Below are 24,712 nucleotides of genomic sequence, written 5' to 3'. Positions count from 1 at the left end.
GGGCTCTGTCCTTGGATATTTTCTCTTGTCTATCAACAATCACTTTCTTAGTGATGTTCTCTGTCTCATGACTTGTATATCCAACTGTCTTCTTGACATCTCCACATGGATGTCTAAAAAGCATTTCAAACTTTTCAGGCAACAAACTCTGAACCTGATAACCCTCCAAACCTAATTCTCCTTCAGTCTCCTCCATCCTTCCTGTCGTTTAGACCAAAATCCTTAGAATTATCTTTACCTTCCCCTTTTCTTCTAGACTGTATCCAATACCTTAAGAAATTCTAGTGACTGCACTTAAAATTTTATTTATAATCCAAAGCCATTTTATGTATCCCAACTCTGCCACTCAGTTCCAAGTCATTACCATTTCTCACTTGGATGATTTAAAGCTTCTTCACTGATTATCTTCCTTGCTCTCATCCTCACTTTTTAAGCTATGCTTGTTGAAGTAGCTGTTAAAATAAAAGAACATGTCACTCCTCAAAAGCCAATGACTTCTTATCTCATTCAGAGCAAAACTCAAAGTCTGCAGCACGTGCCTCAATGTCCTACAATAATCTAACCACCAGTTGCCCCTCTGACTATCATCCTGCTACTGCCCTACTTATTCCTTCTCCTTACTGTTCCTGGAACATGGTGGCACATTCCCACCACAGGGCCTTTGCACGTGCATTTTCCTCTGCCCATAATGTTCTTCTCTCAGATATTGGCATGGCTTACTCCTCCACATCCTTCAGCTTTCACTTAAAAGTCACTCTCGGAGAATCTTTTTCTGGCCAACCTGTCTAAAATCTTAACATGCCCTTCCCCGTCCTTAACTATTAGCACTTCATAATTTGTAATCCCTTCTCTGCTTCATTTTTTAGCCTTAGCCCTTATTTTAACGGCCAGATATTTTACCTTTGTTGCCCATATTTGAATGCAAGTTTCATGGGTGTTTTGTTTGATACTGTATCCCTAGCATCTAGAAGAGTACCTGACACACAGCAGGCATTCAAGACATGCTAGTTAAATGATTTAATGAGTGTATTTTTAATTCCTGGGGTCCCGCAATCCATTCAGTTTACTTCTAATATCTTTTGCAGTTCTCTCCTTCACATTTTCTAACTTCTTTTTGGCTCATGTGAGCATGTGTCAAATAGTTTTTTGTGACCAAATAAAGTGCTCTGTTTTCACCTTAATATTGTATTTACTGTTACTCGGGAGGCTGAGGCAGGAGAATCACTTGAACCCGGGAGGAGGAGGTTGCAGTTAGCCCAGATCACGCCATTGCACTCCAGCCTGGGCAATAAGAGTGAAACTCGGTCTCAAAAAAAAAAAAATGTATTTACTGTTAACTTTTACTGTTAAAATGGTAGCCTTCACTTTTTTAGTGCTTCCTGTGTGACAAGTACACTCACAACCAACCTCTAATATAATGTTATTTCCCCATTTTATAGATTAGGAAAGTTATCTTTGAATAAGCGACCTGAGATCATGTTTGGTGGTTCTCCTTGGTTTGTCCCCAAAGCTGACCAAGCTTTATCCATCAATCATGTTTTGCCCTATTATACCAATGCCATACCACATTGCTTCACATGCAATTAACTGCTGCATCTTTGAAACACCTTCATATCCTAATTATGACACATTATCCTCCCAAGATTTACTTCATATGCATCCACCTTTGTTCTTTCATTTAATAGTAGTATCTTAAAACTCATCTTATATTTGCACTTCTCTTAACACTTTGTCGATAAAGACTTTATTTCCATAGCTTTTATGTCACTTGACTTCAAAAATCTCTCCCTCTCTTTCTCTTGCTTTATATATTTCCCTCCCCTAGATCTCTCTACAGTTAAACAAACATAGAATTCCAACCCCACTTAGAAAAATGTGTCATATAAACCAATGTTAATACTTATAGCCAATGTCAGCATAAAATTTGGATAACTCATTGTTTCAAAATGAATTTTTGGCTCATTAATGTAGTGAGGTTATTTGCATAGTGAAAAGGGATTAACATATGTGCCAAACATTTCCCCATAATTTTTTGTTGGGTAGATGTATTTATTAGAATGATACAATAGAGACAAAATTTGAAGGACAGGCAAATTTTAAAGGACACTGACATCTGCTTTTTTTTTTTTTTTTTAAATGGAGTCTTGCTCTGTCGCCCAGGCTGGAGAGTGCAGTGACGCAATCCTGGCTCACTGCAACCTCCGCCTCTCAGGTGCAAGCGATTCTCCTGTCTCAGCCTCTCGAGTAGCTGGGATTCCAGGCATGCACCACCATGCTTAGCTAATTTTTGTATTTTTAGTAGAGACAGGGTTACGCCATGTTGGCCAGGCTGGTCTCGAACTCCTGACCTCAGGTGATCTACCCACCTCGACCTCCCAAAGCTGGGATTACAGATGTGAGCCACCATGCCCGGCCTCTGCATTTTTAATATGATATATTTCTCCCATTTTTAATCATAAAGACTAAAGATAGGCTACCTGACATTAATGGAAAAAACTGACAGAAAAGTGAAAATATCATGATAATTTAATATTTTACAAATTAATCATTTTCTTCTTACTGAGATTGACTGAGTTCAGATGTGGCTCATGAGGAGGTAGTAGCACCTCCACAGAACAAAATTCTAATCCTCAGCAAATATAATGCTCATGATTCTCAAAATAAATGTCCTTCTTCCTTCATAATTCGCCAACAAATCTTGTGAGGTTATGTTCTGTAAATCTCTACTTTCTTTAGAGGCAGCTTGAGCTTCACAGTGTTCTCTCTGCATTTTTATTAGAAAAGAGGGGAGGGAGAGATACCGGATTATGAAGGTATTTATGCTAATTCATTACCTTCCCTACAGATGAAGATAGATTCTATAGTCATATTTCACTGAAGCATAACTTCCGTAATATGTGGTAGGATTCTTATTTTTAATAACTCCCTATGAAAAGAAAAAAAGGTTAAAGCTGCTGATTTATAAAAGAGAAAAACACGTAATAAATTAAAAGGAATATATATTCTTGAGTTTATAATCTTTTATGCTACTGAATAGCAAATATCCTGAACTATATAACACAGCCACCAGCCAGTGATGAGAAAGAAAAAAAAAAAAAAAGAAAGAAAAATCTGGAGGCAGCTTCAGTCAGTGAATACTCCAACGTAGACAAAAATCTCATCACAGATGTTATAAAAGTCATGCATCAGATTTTCAACCAATAGTCGATCAGGTAATTTCAAGTTCATACAGCAGTAATTCTTTAATGTATTTTTCTCAACTTTATTGTTCTCACTATCATCACTAGCATGTGTCAACCAACATACTGAAAAAATAATCAATTAGATTGCAAGTAGTTAAGGAAAAGTATATTTTAGTCACTGTATAAACATCTTTCAATCTGTTCAAGTTCTTTATGACCTCATTAAAGTAGTTTCAAAACACATCTATCTCATAGAAAATAAAAACTATTGAGTGTAAATGGGTTATTGAATTATTTTGAGAAATATGATACAATATAGATATTTTAGAAGTCTAACATCCATTGGACAATTAAAATGGTTTTACATAGCTAATATGCAATCTTAAGATATGTCATTAGTTTGTGTATCCTTGAGAAAGAAAAAGCTTTCAAACTAATCAAAGGTTTGTTATCTTTAGAAATGTTATGTTTATTCAAAGAACTCTTTCATATTTATTTACATGTACTTTAAAAAAATCACCCTTATGCATAAATAAAAATGAAAATGTGATATGATTTGGCTCTAGTTCCCACTCAAATCTCACCTTGAATTGTAATAATCCCTATGTGTCATGGGAGGGAACCAGTGAGAGGTAATTTAATCATGGGGGCGGGTTTTTCCCAGGTTGTTCTCCTAATAGTGAGTAAGTCTCATGAGATCTGATGGTTTTATATAGGGCAGCTCCCCTGAACATGCTCTCTTGCCTGCCACCATGTAAAACATGACTTTGCTCCTCATTCACCTTCTGCCATGATTGTGAGGCCTCCAAACCACGTGGAACTGTGAGTCAATTCAACCTCTTTCCCTTATAAATTACCCAGTCTCAGGTTATTAGCAGTGTGAGGACAGACTAACGCAATATATTGGCTTAAGTATTGGTGAAACTTCTTCAGATTCAGAATCTAACTCTCCTGAATCATGTTTGGGTTGAGAATCATTGAATTCCATGCTTTTCCATATAATGTTATTTTCTGGTCCATTGAAAGTGTTGATAACACTGTACTGCATTTATTTTAAAAATGATCCACTATTGTCTTTGAAGTTTTCTCCTTATCCATTAACAATCCTCCCATCTTTTTTGATACATGGGCTTTCTTTATCATACCTGAGACATCAAGTGATGTTAACTATGTCATGACTGCCACTTGGCCAAAAGGGTTTGACAGATACCGTCAACTATAAAATTTACACTGATTTCAGAGCTGTTTACAATTAGAAAACAACTGCATCTTAGAACTGATTATATATGGCATACTATTTGCCAAATACACTCATGACAGTTTCTGTACAAAAAGTTTATTTTAACATGTAGTCCACATTATCTTGTAGTGTCTCAGTGTTCTCACCTCCCTCACTTTTCTGGTAGTCTTCTTAAATATAAGGTTTAGTTTTTCAGTGCACCCCTCCAAATACTGGCCACAGCATTCTATTAACAAATGAGTCCAAATTGGATGTCTTTCTAACTCATAATTTCTCGAGTTAATGTCTAATATATTGGGGAAATGTTGAATTAAGCAAAGTTAGCAGGATTCTTTAATACGACTTTCTCAGATTCTTTAATATATTGATGTACATTGTGATGATTGAACAGTGGCAAATTATGTAACACTTCTGAAAATTATTTGTCATACAAACTTTTTAAACACGATATGTTATGAGATTTGTGTCTGGAGGAACACCTTTTTGAAAAAGACTTTTACAGTTTTGAAAAAGACTTTTACATATATTTCGAACATAGTTTCTTTTTAATTTCTTGTGTTTGCGCTATGGCATTCTAAATTTCTGGAAACTTGGAGTTTAACATAATTTCAATACAGATAATTCCATATTTATACAGGATTAACAGAAAAGGAGATGGTCATAATGTTAGTTTTTAAGACAACGAAATAATATTTAAGAATAGACATATTTGCCCTTGATTATACAGTGTAGTTACTATATTTCTATCACATACACTTGTTTGTGTTGTAAAAAGACCTAAACCAATGTGACCATGAGGCAAATGCTAAGCTTTGGGGGTAAATATTGGGAATTTCTGACAGTCAAGGTAGATTATGCCTAAACGTTCTCTTTCCCAAAACTTTACTACCAGCTGTTATATTACAATGGTAGCACATATGTCACACATATAAATATTATTAGTAAACAAGGATAAAATAATCACTAGTTCTTACAGCTGCTCTGGCACCTGGGAGCAAGTTTAAGTCTGCGTAGGCACTGGAACCAGTACCTGGCAGGATAGGTTCATGCTGAGGCGAACATGGTGGTATCCTGGCAGTAGGACCAGCTGTCTTTGTAAGTGGGTTGAGAGACAAGGTATTCTGTGAAGTGAGGGATACAGGTCCAACTGGGCTCTACATCAAGGACATCCAACTGTTGACTGTGTTGATTCCTATACCTCATGCAGCCAATAGCAGCAGGCTTGACTTCTTACCAACCACATATATTAATACCATTCATTTCACTGATGAAAAATCATTTCTAGCATTGCTTATGTAAATTAACAGTCATCTTGTATATATTTAGATAAAGATATATGAGACACTAAGCACTCAATTCCCAGAGTGTTTAGTTTGGGCCACGTTTTTTTTTTTTTTTTAAACACATTTTATATTGGATCTAACTTATACACACACACACATCTATGTCACATTGTTAACATTCAAGTATTTTTAAAGTGAATGTCCATTTTGACAATGTAAAACTTTGCCATATTAAACAGAATACAGCCAAAGGAATTTTAAATGTATTGTAATTTAGCACAATGATTACATGTTTCAATTAGTGGAAAATTCTGTAAATATCCATGAGTCCAAAAGAGATATATAAGGCTATTTATAAGATACACACACACACACACACACACACGCACACACACATGGATGTATATATAGATATAATGGATTACATGCCATATATATAATTATATCTCTATAATACAAGGATGTTTTAAGTCTTAAATAATCTTCAAATTACTATGTTCAATTTTTGGTTCCTCTTTTTTTCTGCATTAAAAAAAGAATCCTCCCTTGCTCTAAATTCTCCCTTATTATTCTTTATGCTCCACCTTCTAGTTTACTACTTACTGGAGAAACCAGCTATTAGAGTTGATTAAAATTATGTACAAAATGACAAAGCTGACTCTGAATTAGGGCTTACAGGTTTTCCACAGAATGAAGTATACAGAATTTCCACAATGATCTTTGGAACATCTAGTTTGGCTGCTCAGAGAATGCTCCTCAGTTTTGCTGTAGTTCCTTCGGATTGATGAATAAGTTATTTTTGAGACAATATTTTTGAAATTATACCAGATTTTATCAGACTTAGTATTTTCATTTTTCTGTAGTTATATTAAACCTCAAAAATCAATACAACTTTCTTGAGATTTTTCTGTTAGAGAAACAATTACAACTGTACTGCATTAAGTAAAATTACTCTTACTGTTATAGCACTATTCAAGATGTTGGCCATATTAAGAGGATAATAATTAATTCATATATTTTTCTATTCTCAATATTAAATCATCCTTGTATATGCTGCAGACTGTATTAAGAATGTTGCCAGGCTGTAATAAATTCTTACTACACTTCTAATAATTAAAAACTAGAAAAGAATCTGAAATAGAACTACTCCAAATTCCCAGTTGTATTGTATATGATATGATTATTGTTCAAAAACTGAATCTTGGGGAGACATGGTTATAGAATCACAAAATCCTACAGTTGGAAAAACTTTTATGGTCTTCCAAAACTTCCCCTCAATAAATGCACTTCATTTTCAAAACTCCCTATATTTATGATGTTCCCAATGTAATGCTTTTAATAGTTAAACAATATCCTCTCTCAAGACACAATTTATTTCATTGTTAAACTGCTCAAGTTAGTTTTTTTATAGTCTATTGATTTGAATGTGTCTTCTAATAAATCCCTTCCATTAGTTCCATATACATTATAAAGGAGGAACAGTTTATTTATTCTTTCATATGATAGATCTTCATATTTTCAAGTACTTAAAGATAAATTCTATGTCTCTTTGTACCCGTTGCCCCTGCCCCAAATCTCCTACTCCCACTCACTCATCTCAAACCTCTATCTTCATAGTTCTTAAGATATGGTTTCCACCTAGATAATTCACTGTTTTATGGCTTTAACAGTATGCATATTAGTGTTTCTACATCTTTCTTTCTGTAGGGCACCTAAACATATTTAAAAGATGAACCATTTAAGACACTAAGACGGAAATTTTATCTTCATTACTTTGAAATAAGCTGCTTCTTTTCTATGGTTTCCTACATCCTTTCTTTGTCACTGACAAAATTGTTTTCTACTTTGTCCAGTTCTTTCTTGAGATCTCATCTCATTGATTGTTCCACATGAAATCAGTAGGCTTGCATATTTATTTCATTCTTTCTGAGAGGTTTAGTGTTTCCTGCCTCCGAAATGGCCAAAAAGCAGTTCGAATTGGAGGTGGCTCTTCATAGCTTTGAAATTGCTCTATGCTCAAACATAAAAAGTATAATCATGAAACTTATGTCATGACATTTCAAAGATACCACATTATTTTACACTTTAGGGTCATTTTAATTAGTCAATCAGTATGTAATGCTGAAAAATACTCAGAAGATTATGTTGATGTGACTAGTCAATGTTGTCTAGCCTTGATCAGAATCTCCCTTTTGGGGCAAGTTTAAAATTTTCAATCAGAGACTTTCACAGTCTACTCAGGAAACAAATTGTTCGTGGCGCGCGCGCGCGCGCACACACACACACACACACACACACACACACACACACACACCCCTCATATAGTAGAGCTGGTACGAAATGATGTAATTTATTTCTATCTATCACAAGTTAGTTTATTAAAAGTAAACTGCATTATTCATTTGACACAACACATTCAATATTTTTTTCTCTTCCATAGTGCAATTTGTTTTGTTTTCATAGACTAGATATAAGGAGGGAAGTACTGAATGATAACGAAGATTTTAGAACACAAAAGATGGCCCAATCCCAATCAATTAAAACCAATTTTTTATGAAGGAGAATACATATCAGAAGAGCAAAATTAGTGGTAGGGAAAAAAGAATCAGATGATTAATAAGGGTTAAACATTCCCTCAAGTTTTAAATATCATCTTACAAATAACGCAATAAATTCAACATTGGTTCAACTCCAAAGGAGAATAAATGTGTAATGTAGAACTTCAAGGGGCATAAATATAAAAAAAGATTTTCATTATAGAATTAAAGTCCTCACACATAGAAAGGAACATCTAAAGACTCAAAGACCAATTTCTTGCTTAAAAAACAGCAAAGTAAGAGGGAACTTGAAGTGTGAGAGTAACTGGATATAAGCCAATCTCATAAACAGTGCAGAATTCTAAAGGAGACTGGCAGACCTCCCAGATCAATTAAGGAAGAAATCCTGCAGAATAGGCATATATCCATCTTTGAAACTTTAAGTTTAGATAATGCAGCTCAAAGATGGGTAAATGAAAATAAAAAATGCAACTAAACTGAAGAAAAATTTTAGATATACAGATTTTTTTTTACATGCCAAACTAATAACCAAGTGACTCATTCTGTTAAACTGAATTATTAGTTAATTCCATGAAGTGAAGGATAACTAATGCTTGACAGAACAGATTATCTGACTGACAAATTGAACCTATTTCTTGTCAACAGGTCAAGCTGATAGCCTCAACTACAACCAATATTAAATGATTAAATCTAGAAGTTACTGCTCAAAATGTGTCAGCACTATAACTGGGTAAATTGTATTTAACATTGCTATGTAGGATGCTAGAAATATGTGGTGGTTATATACATACATTATTGATATATACTATGTATATAAGCCATAGACAGTAATAAAAAGTGAAAACACCTGGACTTATGATTGTATTGACATGCACTATGATACTTTTCTTCAAGTTAAGACTTAGAAATAGAAATAGGCCTGCATTTCAGTTTATCAAGCAGGAGGAAACATCACTACTAATTGTCTTATATTTTTATGGTAGACATTTAGTGTGTGCCACTAAAATTAAAGTTTTAAAGAAAAATATCTAATAATAAGAAACTCAATGTCATGGCCTGTTGAGGAAAGGCAATACTCAGGTCATGGATTTCTTCACCAATAATTAAGGAGAGACAATTAATGCTGCTTTGAAATAAATAAATCAATAAGTTTCAGTACTCCCAAAAGATTTAATTTCAGAGTCATTTTCTGCCTCTTTACACACAGAGAATGTAATGCTTTTAAGAAAAGATCTTACAAAGTATTTTTAGAACTGTTTTATGATTAATAATAATAAAAATAAAAGGATAAATGTGATACACATGGCAAAAAAGTCAGTTAAAACACAAAAGAGTTTTACAAAAAGGGTAAGTTTGTTAAAAGGAAAGCATTGGGTGGCTTGGATAAGGGTGTGCTACTTAGGGATGACTCAATGTAGTTTAATAATAATGTATTTTACACACGCTTGTTACAAAACATTCTGTAACTATGCTGGTATTGTAGGTATTGTAGGCTGTTAAAGTCATTTGGCACTAATTCAGAAAAATTACCATAGTTTGTCATTTTATGAATATTTAATTTCATTCTTTAGCACCCAGTGTATTTATACATTATCTTCTTTAATGTTGAAAATAAGCAAAATTGAATCCAGATCTTCCTAGCCAATTCATTGGTCAAAATCGTTTTACTAATTGTCTTAAATCATCAATGTTGTCTTTTTTCTAGACTTATATCATAATTTTAATAAACTGCATTTCATCTATTTAGTTAATTCTACCACAAAAACGTTCCCATCTAGATACATGTGAATAATTGATTCTTTAAAAGAAAATACAAGTTTAAAAGCAAAAGTAACTATTAATGTTAGATGGAAAACTAACATTTGGCTTTCATTGTGGTATATATTAGTTAACATTTCAAAACGTCAACTTATTGAAATTTGTAGAAACATTTAATTCTCGTTTATAACCAAACTTTCTAACAACTATTTTAAATGTACCTGGGCATGATAAGCTACGCATTTACCACACAGTAAAAAATTATGAGTGAAATCAAGATTTATATAAAACAAAATATTCAGAATTCTGAAAGAAGTATTGAAGGTGATCTACCATAACACTCCCAATTTAAAGGGAGGTATTAAGGTCCCATGAAAGTTCAATGTTTACTAAGCTCAATAGTCTACTGGTAGAGCAAAAATTAGAATGTCATTTCATAGTGCTTTGTTCTCTCTGAGATCTAGTGAGTGCAGGATGAACAACAGAGGAATGTTCTCTTTGAACAGAGTAGCCTTCAAAAAATAACAACTATTGTCAAAACAAAGTTACAATTCAAAGACTGGTAAAAGTTTAGTTAAAAAAAAATAGCACTGTGGTGAGCCACTTGCAGAGATGAGAAGGCTTCAAACGTCATGCCACATTTCATTTCTTTTCCACTGGGGCTTTTATTGAGTAGTGAAAGAAGCCAAGGATATTTGAAAATGTAATGGAAAACACTATTCTTGTGTCGTATTAATGAATTGAAAACAGCACATGATAAAAACAATGTCACATACTAATCTACCCTTTATGAAGTCCTTATTGCTAGAATATTTGTTCGAAATAAATGCCATCATAAATGGACCTATTAAAAGTTGATCTCACGTTTTAAAAAATTCTTTTACACAATAGATTTACTTTTGTTTTAGTAATATGAGTGTCATTGAACAATGGCTAAATATAGAATAGTTGACTTACGTTAGCCTGAATAGTAATAAATATTTATAAATCTGATTTCATTTTGTTGGCTCATGTTCTTCTAATTGACCTACAAGCATTCAAATTATAGTGGTAAATTCACTATTTTGGTGAGTCTGAGATACAAGTAAAAAATAAATGGAAACAATCTTATCTTCTGTCTTTGTACCAGACCTTTCCCACTAATTTTTTTATTAAATAATATTCTGTGTACAATGATACCTTAGTTGATATGATCAAACTAACTAGTAAGAATTAATTATTAGATATTTTAAAACCAGGTCGAGAATAATTGGTTCGGTTCAGGTGCCTAATGTGTGTTTTATTGTTGATTTTGGATATTTACTGACATTAAAGATCAAGAACATGTTGATTATATGTGATATCCTTTACTATTCTTACCTACAATATTTGAAATTATGAATTCACAATGCCTTAGGAGCTCAAAGTATTAGTATCTTAGAAAACACTACATTGACTATTTAAAATTCATTATTTTATATAAGATATTAATACACAATTTTAGCATTTTGATACTTGTAGTAAGTCAGTATCTTGATGCGTGTCATAATTACATAATTAAGTCATTTGCAAAATTTCTCAGTTTTTCTATAGTCTCATATCAGAAGCTAAGTATGAAATTGAATGAGCATTTCCAACCATTTCTAAAAAATGGTATCACATATTTCAATCAGTCCCTACGCCTATCCCATTTATCTCCACCCCTTTTCACTTATTAACACAGTTATATACTTACTTGTTTATGTTCCCTTTCCTCCATTAGAATATAAACTCTAAGAGATTAGGAACTTTGTTTCTTGTTCACAATTTAATCCCTAAGATTTTTAGACCAGGGCACAGCACAAGGGGAAAAGCCAATGCTTAATTAATATCTGTTGAATGAATCAATGATCCTTAGTGTCTCTCCCAGAGTTTCACTATATCCTGAAACAATGTAATTAGATCTTTTTTCCAGGGGCTTTCAAACTTCTTTGATCATACCCCAAAGAAGTAACTATTATATTGCAGTATTCCTGTAACTGAAACAAAATGTTCATAAAACAATATCTTCAATGAACCCTGATAATTAAATTTCTATACTATTGTATTCTAATCCATTTATGTAAAACATTATTCTGGTATTGAAGTTGATTTCATGACCCACAAACATAATTTTTTTTTTATTATTATACTTTAAGTTCTAGGGTACATGTGTACAACGTGCAGGTTTGTTACATATGTATACATGTGCCATGTTGGTGTGCTGCACCCATTAACTCGTCATTTACATTAGGTAGATCTTCTAATGCTATCCCTCCCTCCCCCCTCCCCACAATAGGCCTCAGTGTGTGATGTTCCCCTTCCTGTGTCCAAGTGATCTCATTGTTCAATTCCCACCTATGAGTGAGAACATGCAGCGTTTGGTTTTCTGTTCTTGCGATAGTTTGCTGAGAATGATGGTTTCCAGCTGTATCCTTGTCCCTACAAAGGACACAAACTCATCTTTTTTTATGGCTGCATAGTATTCCATGGTGTATATGTGCTACGTTTCTTCATCCAGTCTGTCACTGATGGACATTTGGGTTGATTCCAAGTCTTTGCTATTGTGAATAGTGCCGCAATAAACACATGTGTGCGTGTGTCTTTACAGCAGCATGATTTATAATCCTTTGGGTATATAGCCAGTAGTGGGAAGGAAGGGTCAAATGGTATTTCTAGTTCTAGATCCTTGAGGAATTGCCACACTGTTTTCCACAATGGTTGAACTAGTTTACAGTCCCACCGACAGTGTAAAAGTGTTCCTATTTCTCCACATCCGCTCCAGCACCTGTTGTTTCCTGATTTTTTTAATGATTGACATTCTAACTGGTGTGAGATGGTGTCTCATTGTGGTTTTGATTTGCATTTCTCTGATGGCAAGTGATGATGAGCATTTTTTTCATGTGTCTGTTGGCTGCATAAATGTCTTCTTTTGAGAAGTGTCTGTTCATATCCTTTGCCCACTTTTTGATGGGGTTGCACAAACCTAAATTTTGTAAAATACCATGTTAGTCCGAAAAGTCAATAGAGGTGAAACATGTTGATCTTTGACTACGTCGAAGGGACACATGTAACCTAGTCCTTGTTGGATGGTATAACATCTTGACAAGGCTATCTTTTCCAGACCTTCCTGCCCTTCTCAGTCACTTAAAGTTCCCTGTGTATGGATATCACTTACCATACCCCAGACTTTCAGGGGTTGGAAGGTTTGAAAAATACTGAAAATTTTCTCTTCTAGATCTCATGAGCGAGAAGCTGAGAAATTATAAAAATTTGGATTTGGATTCAACTACAAACCAAACAACATGCTAAACATTTTTTCACATCATTCTCACCACAACCATACACATTAAAAATGGCTGCTCCTGCAAATAAAGAAACTGAGTCTTGAAAGATCAGATGATTTGCTCAAGGAGACAAAGCTACTGAGCAGCGAGTCTGGATTTTCCAAACACAGTCCCTTGGGCAGCCAGATGCAAGATGCAAAACCAGAGGCAGCCCCTCTGGACTGCTGAGCTTCCAGACAGAGTAGGGAGAATCCCAAAAGCCTCAACGACCCATGCCTCTTCCTATGGACTGTGAAGGCAAGTGAGCAAGAGTGTTCTCGTTCTTCCCTTTGCTCGGTCTGTCCCTGCTCAACCCCACCCTGTCCTGTTGCCCTTTCCTGTTTTATATAGTGCATATAAAAACGCTCGTGAAGACTTCTTGCCCTTATTGTACACTGCACCACATGGCCCATCACACCTACAGCCCTGTGTGATAGGTGGCTCATCTTGCTGCACCCTAGAAAAGGCATTTTGGTGTCCAATACTCTCTGGTACCAGAAGGCCGTGCCTCATCCTGGAGTTCGCGAAAATTGCAAGCTGCGCCATCGCTCCATCAGTCTCGACCTTTGCTAGGGCATTTGTGATAAGGTGGAGGGACTCAAGAGTAGCTTTCTCTGGGTGATATACTTTTATTTTTATTTTATTCCCTGAAAAGGTATCCTTGACTCACCCAAAGGTCACACTGACTGGAGCTCAAAGAAAAGCTCAGAATTTAGCTCCTTTGTATTGTACTTTTTCACTATACACAGTGAAATTTTAACTAAGTAGAGTCTCACTTTGGTTATTGTAAAATAAACACTCCCAACTCCAGTCCCCGTCCCCACATCCCACTACCAACAAGGCGGAGAGCTGTGGCTTGTGGATGGATGTGCCAGTCACCTCTGAAGAAGTGCTGGGATTCCACCCTCTCCCACTTCCTCCTGGCCACTGTTTCCTGAGCCCTTTCAGGTCCAGCCAGCAGGGTAAAGCTCAGGGCGGTGGGAAGAGTCCCGGCTGGCGATTAAACTGGGCATGCTCAGTGGCAGAGCAGGTTTAGGCCCGGCCTGGGAAACTGGGCAGCAGAGGTGCTCGCGCCGCCGCTCTGAGCCCGAGTGCGCGCCTCTTAGGGGCCGCGACAGAGGCTGGAAAACGCAGCTGCTCCGCTCGCCTGCCCCGCTGAATTCGGCGTTGCCCGCCCCCTGCAGCCTGTGCTGCAGCTGCCGGCCACCGGAGGGGGCGAACAAACGTCAACCTGTTGTTTGTCCCGTCACCGTTTATCAACTCAGCACCACAAGGAAGTGCGGCACCCACACGCGCTCGGAAAGTTCAGCATGCAGGAAGTTTGGGGAGAGCTCGGCGATTAACACAGCGGCCCGGGCCAGCGCAGGGCTAGCGCAGGCGGCTAGAGCGCAAGGCGGCGCGGCGTCGGTCCCGGGAGCGGAACCCGGCTTTTTCTTGGAGCGACGCTGTCTCTAGTCGCTGATCCCAAATGCACCGGCTCATCTTTGTCTACACTCTAGTCTGCGCAAACTTTTGCAGCTGTCGGGACACTTCTGCAACTCCGCAGAGCGCATCCATCAAAGCTTTGCGCAACGCCAACCTCAGGAGAGATGGTAAGAGACTCATTTTGTTTTTTAACTTAAAAAAATCATGTTTGCTATTGTTATGGTTCTTTCTGTGTTTTTCCCCTTTCTTTTTGAATCTTTAATGTGAACTCGTGCTGAATGCATTGTTTGAGGAGGGACGTCTCCTGCCTGTCTCCAGTCCTGAGAGAGCTCCATTTCCGGAATGGGACTGAGAGGTGTGGGACTCGTGCTGATGGGGATAGGTATAAGCCAGGTGGCTCGTCTTGCTGCACCCTAGAGAAGTCTTTTTGGTGTCCAAGCCTCTGGTACCAGGATGCGGTGCCTCATCCTGGAGTTGGCGAAAGTTGCAAGCTGCGCCGCCCCCTGGTCAGACTCAACCTTTCTTAGGCGATTTTGATAGGTGGAAGGACTCAGGAGTAGCTTTCCCTGGGTGATATACGTTTATTTTAATGTAATTAATTAATTTTTTTTTTACGACGGAGAGGAGAAATCATGCGTTTCAGTCCAGCAGTTATATCTGGAACAGTGACAATTTATCTATATTTATTTTCAGGAAATGGCAATGTGCAGCTTATTGCCCTTTAGGTCCCCTAAGTGACTTTCCTGTTGAAGTTCACCCTGACTCAGAAGCTTCGAGTGTAGGAGATGACGCCTTCTGAGGTTTCATCTGCACCACAGGGGCACCGGGCTTCTACTGCTAGTTTCCTTGCAGAGGCGGCTTCCAGCTATCTGCAAGGAGCACAGCTCCCGAAACAGCTGTCCTAAGCAAGGTCCCAAGCCAGCTTGTTTTCCTTTACTCTAGAGGACACCTGGGTCACTGGTTCCAGAGACCCTAAGCTGAGTTTATTTACTTTCTGGGGTCTCCACCTAAATCAGAAGTTGATTTATCCTTCAAGTCCTAACTGTAGCTGATGTTCCCAGTAAATTTTAGCTGTTCTGCCATGTACCTGAACTGACCCATAGGCTTTTGGATTTTGTTTTTTCCTGCGTCAGTATCTGTCTCTCCTGCTTGCTTAAAGTACTAACACATCTCCCAAGGAGACCACCAAGCAATTGTTGACGGCTTCACAGTTTCAGCTGATAGTATTTACCTGTCTTGGCAAATTCGTATTAGCCATCTTATCAGTTTCTTTCTTGGTATGTCCTTAATTTGGAATTTACTAAATGACTTTTGGACTTTGCAGGGAAACCACAATTTCATTATGTTATCTGATGATGTGTAGACTGCGGATATCAGTGTACTCGTCACCTGAAGTGGTGTGGATTGATAGCAGGAAAGCCACAGAGTCACCTTACTTTTTCACAGCGTTTTTATGTAAAAGATTCCAGCCGTGAGTTTTTGGTAACTCTCTGTCTTAGTTAAAAGCACATAATTTTTTTTTTTTTTTAACTAAAGGATTAGGCCCAAACCAAACTTTTTTGGTTTTTTGTTTTTACTCTTTAATGTTTTCACCAGGGACAGATCTCCTAGTTGATCTTGCAGGTTTGTTATTAGTTGCACTTTGTATGTCCTTTTAGCTACATAGAGTAAAATTCCATTTATAATTTGCATGACTTCATAGCCATAATTTTGTAATCTTCAGCCTCCCAAGTATCAGTTACAAGAAGTCAAGGACAGAAAATGAAAAGCTTGTAACTATTGCCCATTAACCCAAGATTCTGACTAAAACCAAGTTATGTAGCTCAGCAGGGTTTTTTTTTTTTTTTTAAAGAGAATAATCCCATTTTAGTTTCATTGTTAAAACTCTGTACATCTCCATACGTTTGTCCAGTCTATATAGGAAATGGTATGTTTCAAGAAAGCTTTAAAAACTACCCTGGATTTCTCATTTCTTCATATTTTAGTAAAACTGTTTTGCAATTACTTTAATAGTACACACACACACACACACACACACACACACACACACACACTTAGTTCTGATTGCTCAATACTTTCCTTAATATCAATGTCATCTTACAAACAAGACTGGAAAGGAGAAAAAGGTAGTTATACCTTAAAATTTGTTTTCTATAGAGTAAAAATTGTTAATATTCATAATGCATTGTTAGTTTATAAAATAAACGTTATAAAATGTTCAAATGGCAGCTTTTTCCTAAATGAGTATGCATTCTTCAAGAGGGGCAATATTGTCCCCCAGTGGGGTGCAATTAGATCTTAGAGGGTGAACACAGTCTTAGATATTACAACGGTCTGTGTTACTTCAAAGGGCTAGCAGATATAAATAGATATACATTTCTGTGGCATTACCAATCACAAGAAGGGAGAGTGATCAGAAAATAAGTCTAAAAAGAGTCTTTAAGGGATGAAGGTTAGCAATAGTGAAAAAATGGTTGAGAAACATTGGCATAGAGTTTTGGTGGAAGAGTAAGAATAATGGGGCTATGAAAAATTCTAGACGACACTTGGAAAATCTTAATGGCCATAGCTGACAGAGAGAAAGTAATAACTTATTAAATTAAAACCTTGTTCTGATTCCAGACATTGTCAACCTGCTCTCCCAAATTTTTCTAATGACTCATTGAAGACGATGATATTCTTGCTCATTTGACTATCAGATTAAGACATGATAAAAGCTTGAGGAGGACATGAACATGGAATATAAAAAGGAGAAAAATAGAAAATGAAAGTTTCTAAACATGTATTTAGGGTCTTTAGAAGACCTGGCTTTCAGATTGCAAATGATAGGAAATCGCAACAAAAAATTAGAAGTGAGCTTTGGGAGTTTTAGAAACCATTACCTGATGATGAACATACTTGAATGCTTTTCATTTGTTCCTGCTGGCCCTGTTAGTTGCTGCTTAATGTTGGGATGAAGAAAGGGGCAAAGAAGCCAGGTGTCCTGTACAGGGCATGAGGTGTGTTTTATTCTGTCTAGCCTAACACAGTAAAACCCCACAACTTCTTGATATACTATGCCTAATAGCTCCAGATACCTGGAGTAGCTAAGAAATGATGTGGAAATACATAGTGTTGGGGTTGTCATATGGTAGTCCCCTCCTACCCATTATAAAAAGCTGATCTGCTGCTGTGTCCTGGCCTTCCAGAACTCTTCATCATAGGGTATTCTTGTTCTGAAGGGATATCTGCAGAGCCTTTATACCTGTAGAATGGTTAAATGTGGCCCAATGAAGGAAGGTAGTTGAATCTGTTGCCCCTCTCCAGGAGGACATGAGGCTCTATAACTAAGAAGGATTAAACTATAATAATTTACAGTACTTAATAGAATGTTTACACTTCCTTATATCATATTTATTATTCTTGCTCAAACTGATTTACTTTTAGTACACATTTCTGCCTCTGATCACAAAGAAAATCTTAATTTAGCAGTAGCATCTACATATTCTAATTTTAGTGCCTACACAGTTGGTGCTTTTGTAATAATAACTGGCCAAAACTAAGTGTTGCTCAGTGTGCAGATTAAGAAGTGTAAAGATAGCAATTAACTGACAATATTAGTTACTTATTTTAAAATCTAACTAGATGGAACTTCCTGCCTAGGAGCTTAAGAATACAGATGCATTCTTCATTTTCTTGACCTTTTGTTGCTTTTAGAAAGAATAGGTGTTGATGGTAAACAATTCTGAAATTAGTTATCTTTGGTCAGTATAATAGTACTTGAGTCATCTGTTACACCAGCATTATCTAGTGATAGGCCTGCAGTTTTAGTAATTGTGCTGCCGTCTTAGATTTTAAAGTAGTGAAGCTCATTTCTTAATGTGGTTTTCTATTGTCATCATTGGTGATAGCACATTGATTTAAGTGCGAAGATCAGAGCTTAAAGGGAAGGCAACAAAACAGAGAACAATTATCAATACATTATTTTTAAAGTGTCTGAAAGCAAAGAATTCCATCTGTGCATTTTTTGTCCAGCTCTAAGTATATTAAAGTCTATAATCATGTAAAGCATAGCGGTGATTACATATTTTAAATGTAACATGGCTTTGACTTGCCACCATGGATAATATCATTTTATAGAAACTCTTAAAGAGCAGGGTTTAGCCAGGTGTCTGTATACCATGTAGTGGAGGATGCTACTAGGTTGTGAGTTACATTGATGACCATAATGAGTTTATTAAGTGATTTTTGCCACAGGATTTTCCCTTTCAGTGAATGAAAGCAAAACTGTATTGTTTCAGAACAAAAGAGTCACACAGCGGAGCACAGCCACAGAGTCACTGATCTCTAATGACTAGTAATAAGCATAAGCTTGATGTCATGCGGAACTCTGAGCCTATGTGGTCTCAGAGCCCTGTCATTCTAAGAGTCTAGAAGGATATGCATATTTCTGTCTCTGTCCTTAAGAGCTGAGTCATAATGTAAATCATCTTCCTTCTGGAAATTACTCTTGAACTTTCTATGTTGAAGTCAGATTAGTGTAAAAAGGCAGTTCTGGAACACCTTCGTACAATCCTTCCCTTTATTAAAATAGGAAAATCTTGTAGATGGATGAACCAGGTGTAGAATGTATCTACCTCAGCTGTTCCATGCCATTCAGGGAATACATTGATCTTTCTAAAAGGATTACAATGACTTGAGGGTGAAGGTGAGTTAATGTCTGAGCTACCTAGCCTCTTTCAAGGCTCTTTTCAGATCATTCTTTTTTTTTTTTTTTTTTGAGACGGAGACTCACTCTGTCGCCCAGGCTGGAGTGCAGTGGCCGGATCTCAGCTCACTGCAAGCTCCGCCTCCCGGGTTCACGCCATTCTCCTGCCTCAGCCTCCCGAGTAGCTGGGACTACAGGCGCCCACCACCGCGCCCGGCTAGTTTTTTGTATTTTTTAGTAGAGACGGGGTTTCACCGTGTTAGCCAGGATGGTCTCGATCTCCTGACCTCGTGATCCGCCCGTCTCGGCCTCCCAAAGTGTTGGGATTACAGGCGTGAGCCACCGCGCCCGGCTCAGATTAGATCATTCTTTACTTGATCTTGACTGTCTTCTGAAGATGAAAGGTAGCAGACAAATAGTTCTTTATCATAAGTTCTACTGCTAACCCCTGCTGTAACTGTTATTCATGTATTCAATGAAGGCTAAAGTACAGTGGCGAGATCTCGGCTCACTGCAAGCTCCGCCTCCTGGGTTCATCCCATTCTCCTTCCTCAGCCTCCCAAGCAGCTGGGACTACAGGTGCCCACCAACACGCCTGGCTAAGTTTTTTGTATTTTTAGTAGAGACGGGGTTTCATGGTGTTAGCCAGGATGATCTCAATCTCCTGACCTCGTGATCCACCTGCCTCAGCCTCCCAGAGTGCTGGCATTACAGGTGTGAGCCACCACGCCCAGCCTTCAGTGATTATTTCTAACATCCCTAATGCCGCCTATATATTGTGCTAGGTAACTAAGCATCTGGCACAATATGAGTGAAACACACGTGGTTCCTGACCTCTTGGAATATATTGCCTAGTGGACAATATAGACATCAGTTCCATTACATATCTTTCAGATGCATTCTGGAGAGTACCAGGATTCTCCAGAAGTGCCATGGAGATCAGTGCACGGGTACCAAGGAGGCTGAATGCGTGTGGCTTCTGCTTCTCCACCCCTTCTTCAACAGAATAGCTCCACATGTATTATCACACTTCTTCTTCACTTATGTATGTTCATCGTAAGAGTTTTACTTGAGAAAATGTATTTTGCAATTTAAGTGTGAAAGTTCTAAAGAGTGTGATCTGTGCTTTGATGAAGGAAATGCACTGAGAGATAGGAATACACAAAGAGCACCTAATATAGACTTGAGGAATTGGGAAAGACTTCCTGGAGGAAGTGGTGTCTGAACGGAGGCTGAAATGTATGCTGCTTTGCCTGTAAAAGTAAGGCAAACATGATACGAGGCTTTATGTCTTAGGACTCTTTAAAAAGAATGTCATTTTATTATTTAGTTTTAACTGACAAATAAAGATTGTATAAATGTGTCCTGTAGAGCATATTGTTTGGAAATATCTATGCAGTGTTCAATGACTGAATCAAGCTAATGACCATATGCATTACTCATATATTTTTGTGATAACACTTAACCCTTAAAGTCGGCTTCCTTATCAATTTTCAAGAATGCATTGTGATTATTATAGTAATCATATTGTATACATTGGGATTCTTGATTTTTAAAATGTTGAAATCCAGCGTGTCTTCTCTGGACTGAAGGAGCTCAGGGATGATTGCTGGGTGGAAGCTGTGAGCAGGGGTTGACCGTGCTGCGTTCATTCCGGACAAGTCATTTCAGACATTGGGTGCAGTGAGAGGGAGGAGCGGGAGAGAACAGCACTTGCCAAGCTTTCCAGGTGAGAATATAGATATACAAGTGTCCAACAGTGAAAGGCATGGGGAGTAATGTTAGGGAGCTTGGCCATTATGCTGAGAGCAGTGGGAAACCATTGAAAGGCGTAATTTAGACAGAGACATGGCCCATTGTGTGTTTGACTGCTGGGTGCTAGTATTCCTGAAGAATCTGCCAGACCGAGACTGTGATCAGGGCCAGTCTTCCTATACCTCTGCTGCCTGTGGGACATGAATACAGATGGAATCATTTCATTTTTAATATGATGGTGGGGACATGAATGACTTTCTTAAACCCAAATCCCCAAATCCTTGGTGCCCTCACCGTATCCCTGAGGTCCCCTCACCCTGGTTGAGGCTCTGCAGCTCAGCACAGAAGATATGATTTTGTAACTGTATCTGAGGTCTCAATAAAGTAATGTGAATTATGCAGGTAACCTGTCTAGTGTTTGATCACACTTTAAGTTTTTTCAAATAGCTGCATTTCAGAATTAATGCAATTTAAAAGGGAGCATTTTTACACTGTTATATGAGCGATGGTTTCAGCAAAAAGCTACAGGGAGTAATATATAATATTACAGCAAAAAGGAAATAATCCAAGACAAAGGGGGCAGCAGAAATGTGCTACCTCCTTATACGGTATTTCAAAACCAAATGTAAATCAAAACTGAAGGAGGAAGCCCACAGGACAGCAAAGGGCACAAGTGCACATACAGGAAGAAATAGTTTCTTCTGATGAGTCTTTTTTTCCAGAGCAAGAATAAAGCATGCTTTGTTTCTGATAACTGTTGATAATGCACATAATAATATGTCTTTTCCTTCATCTTCCCTCTGGTGTGCTGACATCTCTATGTCAGCTTTAATATTGACAGATTAATACTGTGTGTTTTTTTGATTTGTGGGGTGCACAGTTTAGTGGTTTTTGTATAATTAGGAGGTGGAGAGGTCTGTGGAAGCATCACAGCCCAGGCATGGGAGCTGTCTTTCATTGTGAGAAGTCATCTTTTCTCAGATTTTAGGGTTTTTACTTGAGCACTTTTTTATAGAGTGTGTTCATGAAGACAGTTTTGGATGCAGTACTTTGTCTATTAAAGTAAGCCAAACATGATTTGAAGCCTTATTTGTTAGGATTCATTTTTAAAATTTTATTTTATTTTATTTATTTTTTGAGACAGAGTCTTGCCATAGCTCCCAAGCTTGAGTGCAGTGGCATAATCAAGGCTTACTGCAGCATCAACCTCCCGGGCTCATGCAATCCCACCACCTCAGCCTTCCACAAGTAGCTGGAACCACAGGCACATGCCACCATGCCTGGTCATATCTTATTATTAATTTATTTTTAATTGACAAAAATTGTGTGTATATATATATAGACACATATATATATACACACACATATATATATATATCATGTGCAACATGTTTTGAAATATGTATACAGTGTTGACTAAAACTAATTAAAATGCATTATCTCACATACTTACCTTTTTTATGTGATGAAAACACTTAAAATCTACTCTTTTAGCAATTTTCAAGAATATAGTACAATGTTATTAACTATAGTCCCCATGTTGTATATATTAGGATCTTGATATATTAGGATCTTGAATGTAGTACAATGTTATTAACTATAGTCCTCATGTTGTATATATTAGGATCTTGAATATTTAAGGTTTGAAATATAGCATGCCTTCTTTGTACTGAAAAGCTCAGAGATGTTTGCTGGGTGTGAGCTGTGAAGTGGGGATTGAATGTGCTATGTTGGTTCTGAAAAAGTCTTTTCAGACCCAATCTGAGAAGATGCTGACCAGTCCTCTATTTCATTGAAACATTTAATAAGCAATGTAGCAACCACCTGCTTTTACAAAATGTAGCTGTTTAGCAAACTCAGCTATGGAAAATGCAACCAAATGAACTAACAAATATGCAACAAATCCACTTAAAAGCTAAAATCAGTGTCACAAAATATGTTCATAAGGATCATATGGTAGACACTAAAAGCCCATTTGTCTTTACTTTCCATATAATTACAACACCCTGGTTTGTGTGGTTCTCATATCCACAGCAAAAGAGGAGCAGGTTATTAGAATAAATAAGAGAACTGATTTGAGTTATTCACACTGTTAGCACTGAGAAGTGACAGCTAAAAGTTTTCCCGCCTCCTCTTTTATTTCCATGTCTTGAAAAGCATTCATAAGACCTAAGCAAGCCCAGCTGGCTGAGGCTTCTTATTAAATAAGGTGAAAATAGTTCCAATCTGTCTCCGTATGTTGCTGGGGTATAACTATATTATAGCCCAGTAAAGTTGTTGATTTTAAAAATAATGACCTTGAGCCATAAAGGAAAAGTTCAGATTATATGTCTGATAGGTTTACCAGGTTCACAAACTGTAAATGGTATTGCCTTAAGTATGTATGTATTTCAACCAGAAATTGACAACGTTTACTACAGAACCCTTGAAGAAAATAATGGTTGTAGCCTGGATGACAATAAACTATTATTATCATTCTTCTAGTCATAACTAATAGATTTGTGTTAGTCAAGAGGGAGGTGAACAGGGATTTTATTGGCACTTTGGATTAGACCCTGTTGGGTTCAGAATCCTTAATAACTTGAAAGAAAACATAGAAAACATATCTATCAAACTTGCATATTTTCACTGCAAAGAATAGTTAATAGTTTGGAGCAGATGCAGAGGTTGGCAGACTTTTTTTGTGAAGGGCCAAATAGTAAATGTTGTAGACTTTTCAGGCCATATGGTCTCTGTTACAACTACTTAACTCTGCCATTATAACATAAAAGCAGCCATAGAAATTGCAAAGTTAGACTCTGTTCTGGTCAGTCTCTGTCTCAATATGTTGTGCTCTTGGTTCCTCTTTTTTGCACAATTCCACCTTTTTATAATTCCTTTAACCTATTTCCATGGAGTGTACTACTCTTCTGTCTTTAAACTTTTCCTTATTATTGGCTCCGTTCCCTCAGCCAACGGGTATGTTCTAGTTTCTTTGCACTTTCCCACAATATGCAAAAGCTGTTTTATTGTTTCTCTTCACTTTACCATCATATACACTTTCTCAGTCTTACCACAACTCAATGTCTCTTCCTCCTTTCCTCCCCTCTACCCACTGTGATTTGAAGTCATCCCCACTGCTCCACCAAAACGCTCTGGGTGAGGTCACTGTGATTTATCGTTTCTTCAGGGATTGGCCCTTCTCTACTTGAATAACTTTCTTCCTTTGCCTTGACACTGCCCTTCCTTTGTCTTAACTACTCCTAAATGACAAGTTTGAAATGGTGATAGAAATAAAACCAAAACTAACGCAGGACCCATTTAGGTTATTTGGAGAAGCAATATTAGAGAAAGCCTTAGAAAGCATATTTTATGTTTTACTCTTTCTCTGTTACCCTGATGAATGATGAAGAAAGAAGGAAAGATTTTAGAATGCAATGGGGGATGGTGTTAATAGGATAAAGAAATAACATTCAAAGATAAAACCAATGTCATATTGTACCCTATCAATTTATACAACTA

The 24,712-nt window shown here is 37.1% G+C and overlaps 1 protein-coding gene across 3 annotated transcripts in view; it reads left to right on the top strand.

Moving 5' to 3' along the window:
* The first annotated feature begins 14,625 nt into the window (after positions 1-14,625).
* PDGFD (platelet derived growth factor D) overlaps positions 14,626-24,712 on the top strand; it is a 247,808-nt gene continuing 237,721 nt past the window's right edge. For all 3 annotated transcript variants that reach the window (XM_074015137.1, XM_005579479.4, XM_005579478.4), the window contains exon 1: positions 14,626-14,936. In XM_074015137.1, coding sequence (XP_073871238.1) covers positions 14,934-14,936 — 3 coding nt within the window. In that variant the 5' untranslated portion in view covers positions 14,626-14,933. The remainder of the gene's footprint in view (positions 14,937-24,712) is intronic.

The sequence above is a fragment of the Macaca fascicularis genome, chromosome 14 (assembly GCF_037993035.2).
Source record: "Macaca fascicularis isolate 582-1 chromosome 14, T2T-MFA8v1.1".
NCBI lineage: Eukaryota > Metazoa > Chordata > Mammalia > Primates > Cercopithecidae > Macaca > Macaca fascicularis.
The sequence above is the reverse complement of the archived record's forward strand: the minus strand, read 5'-3'. Positions and strand labels throughout refer to the sequence as shown.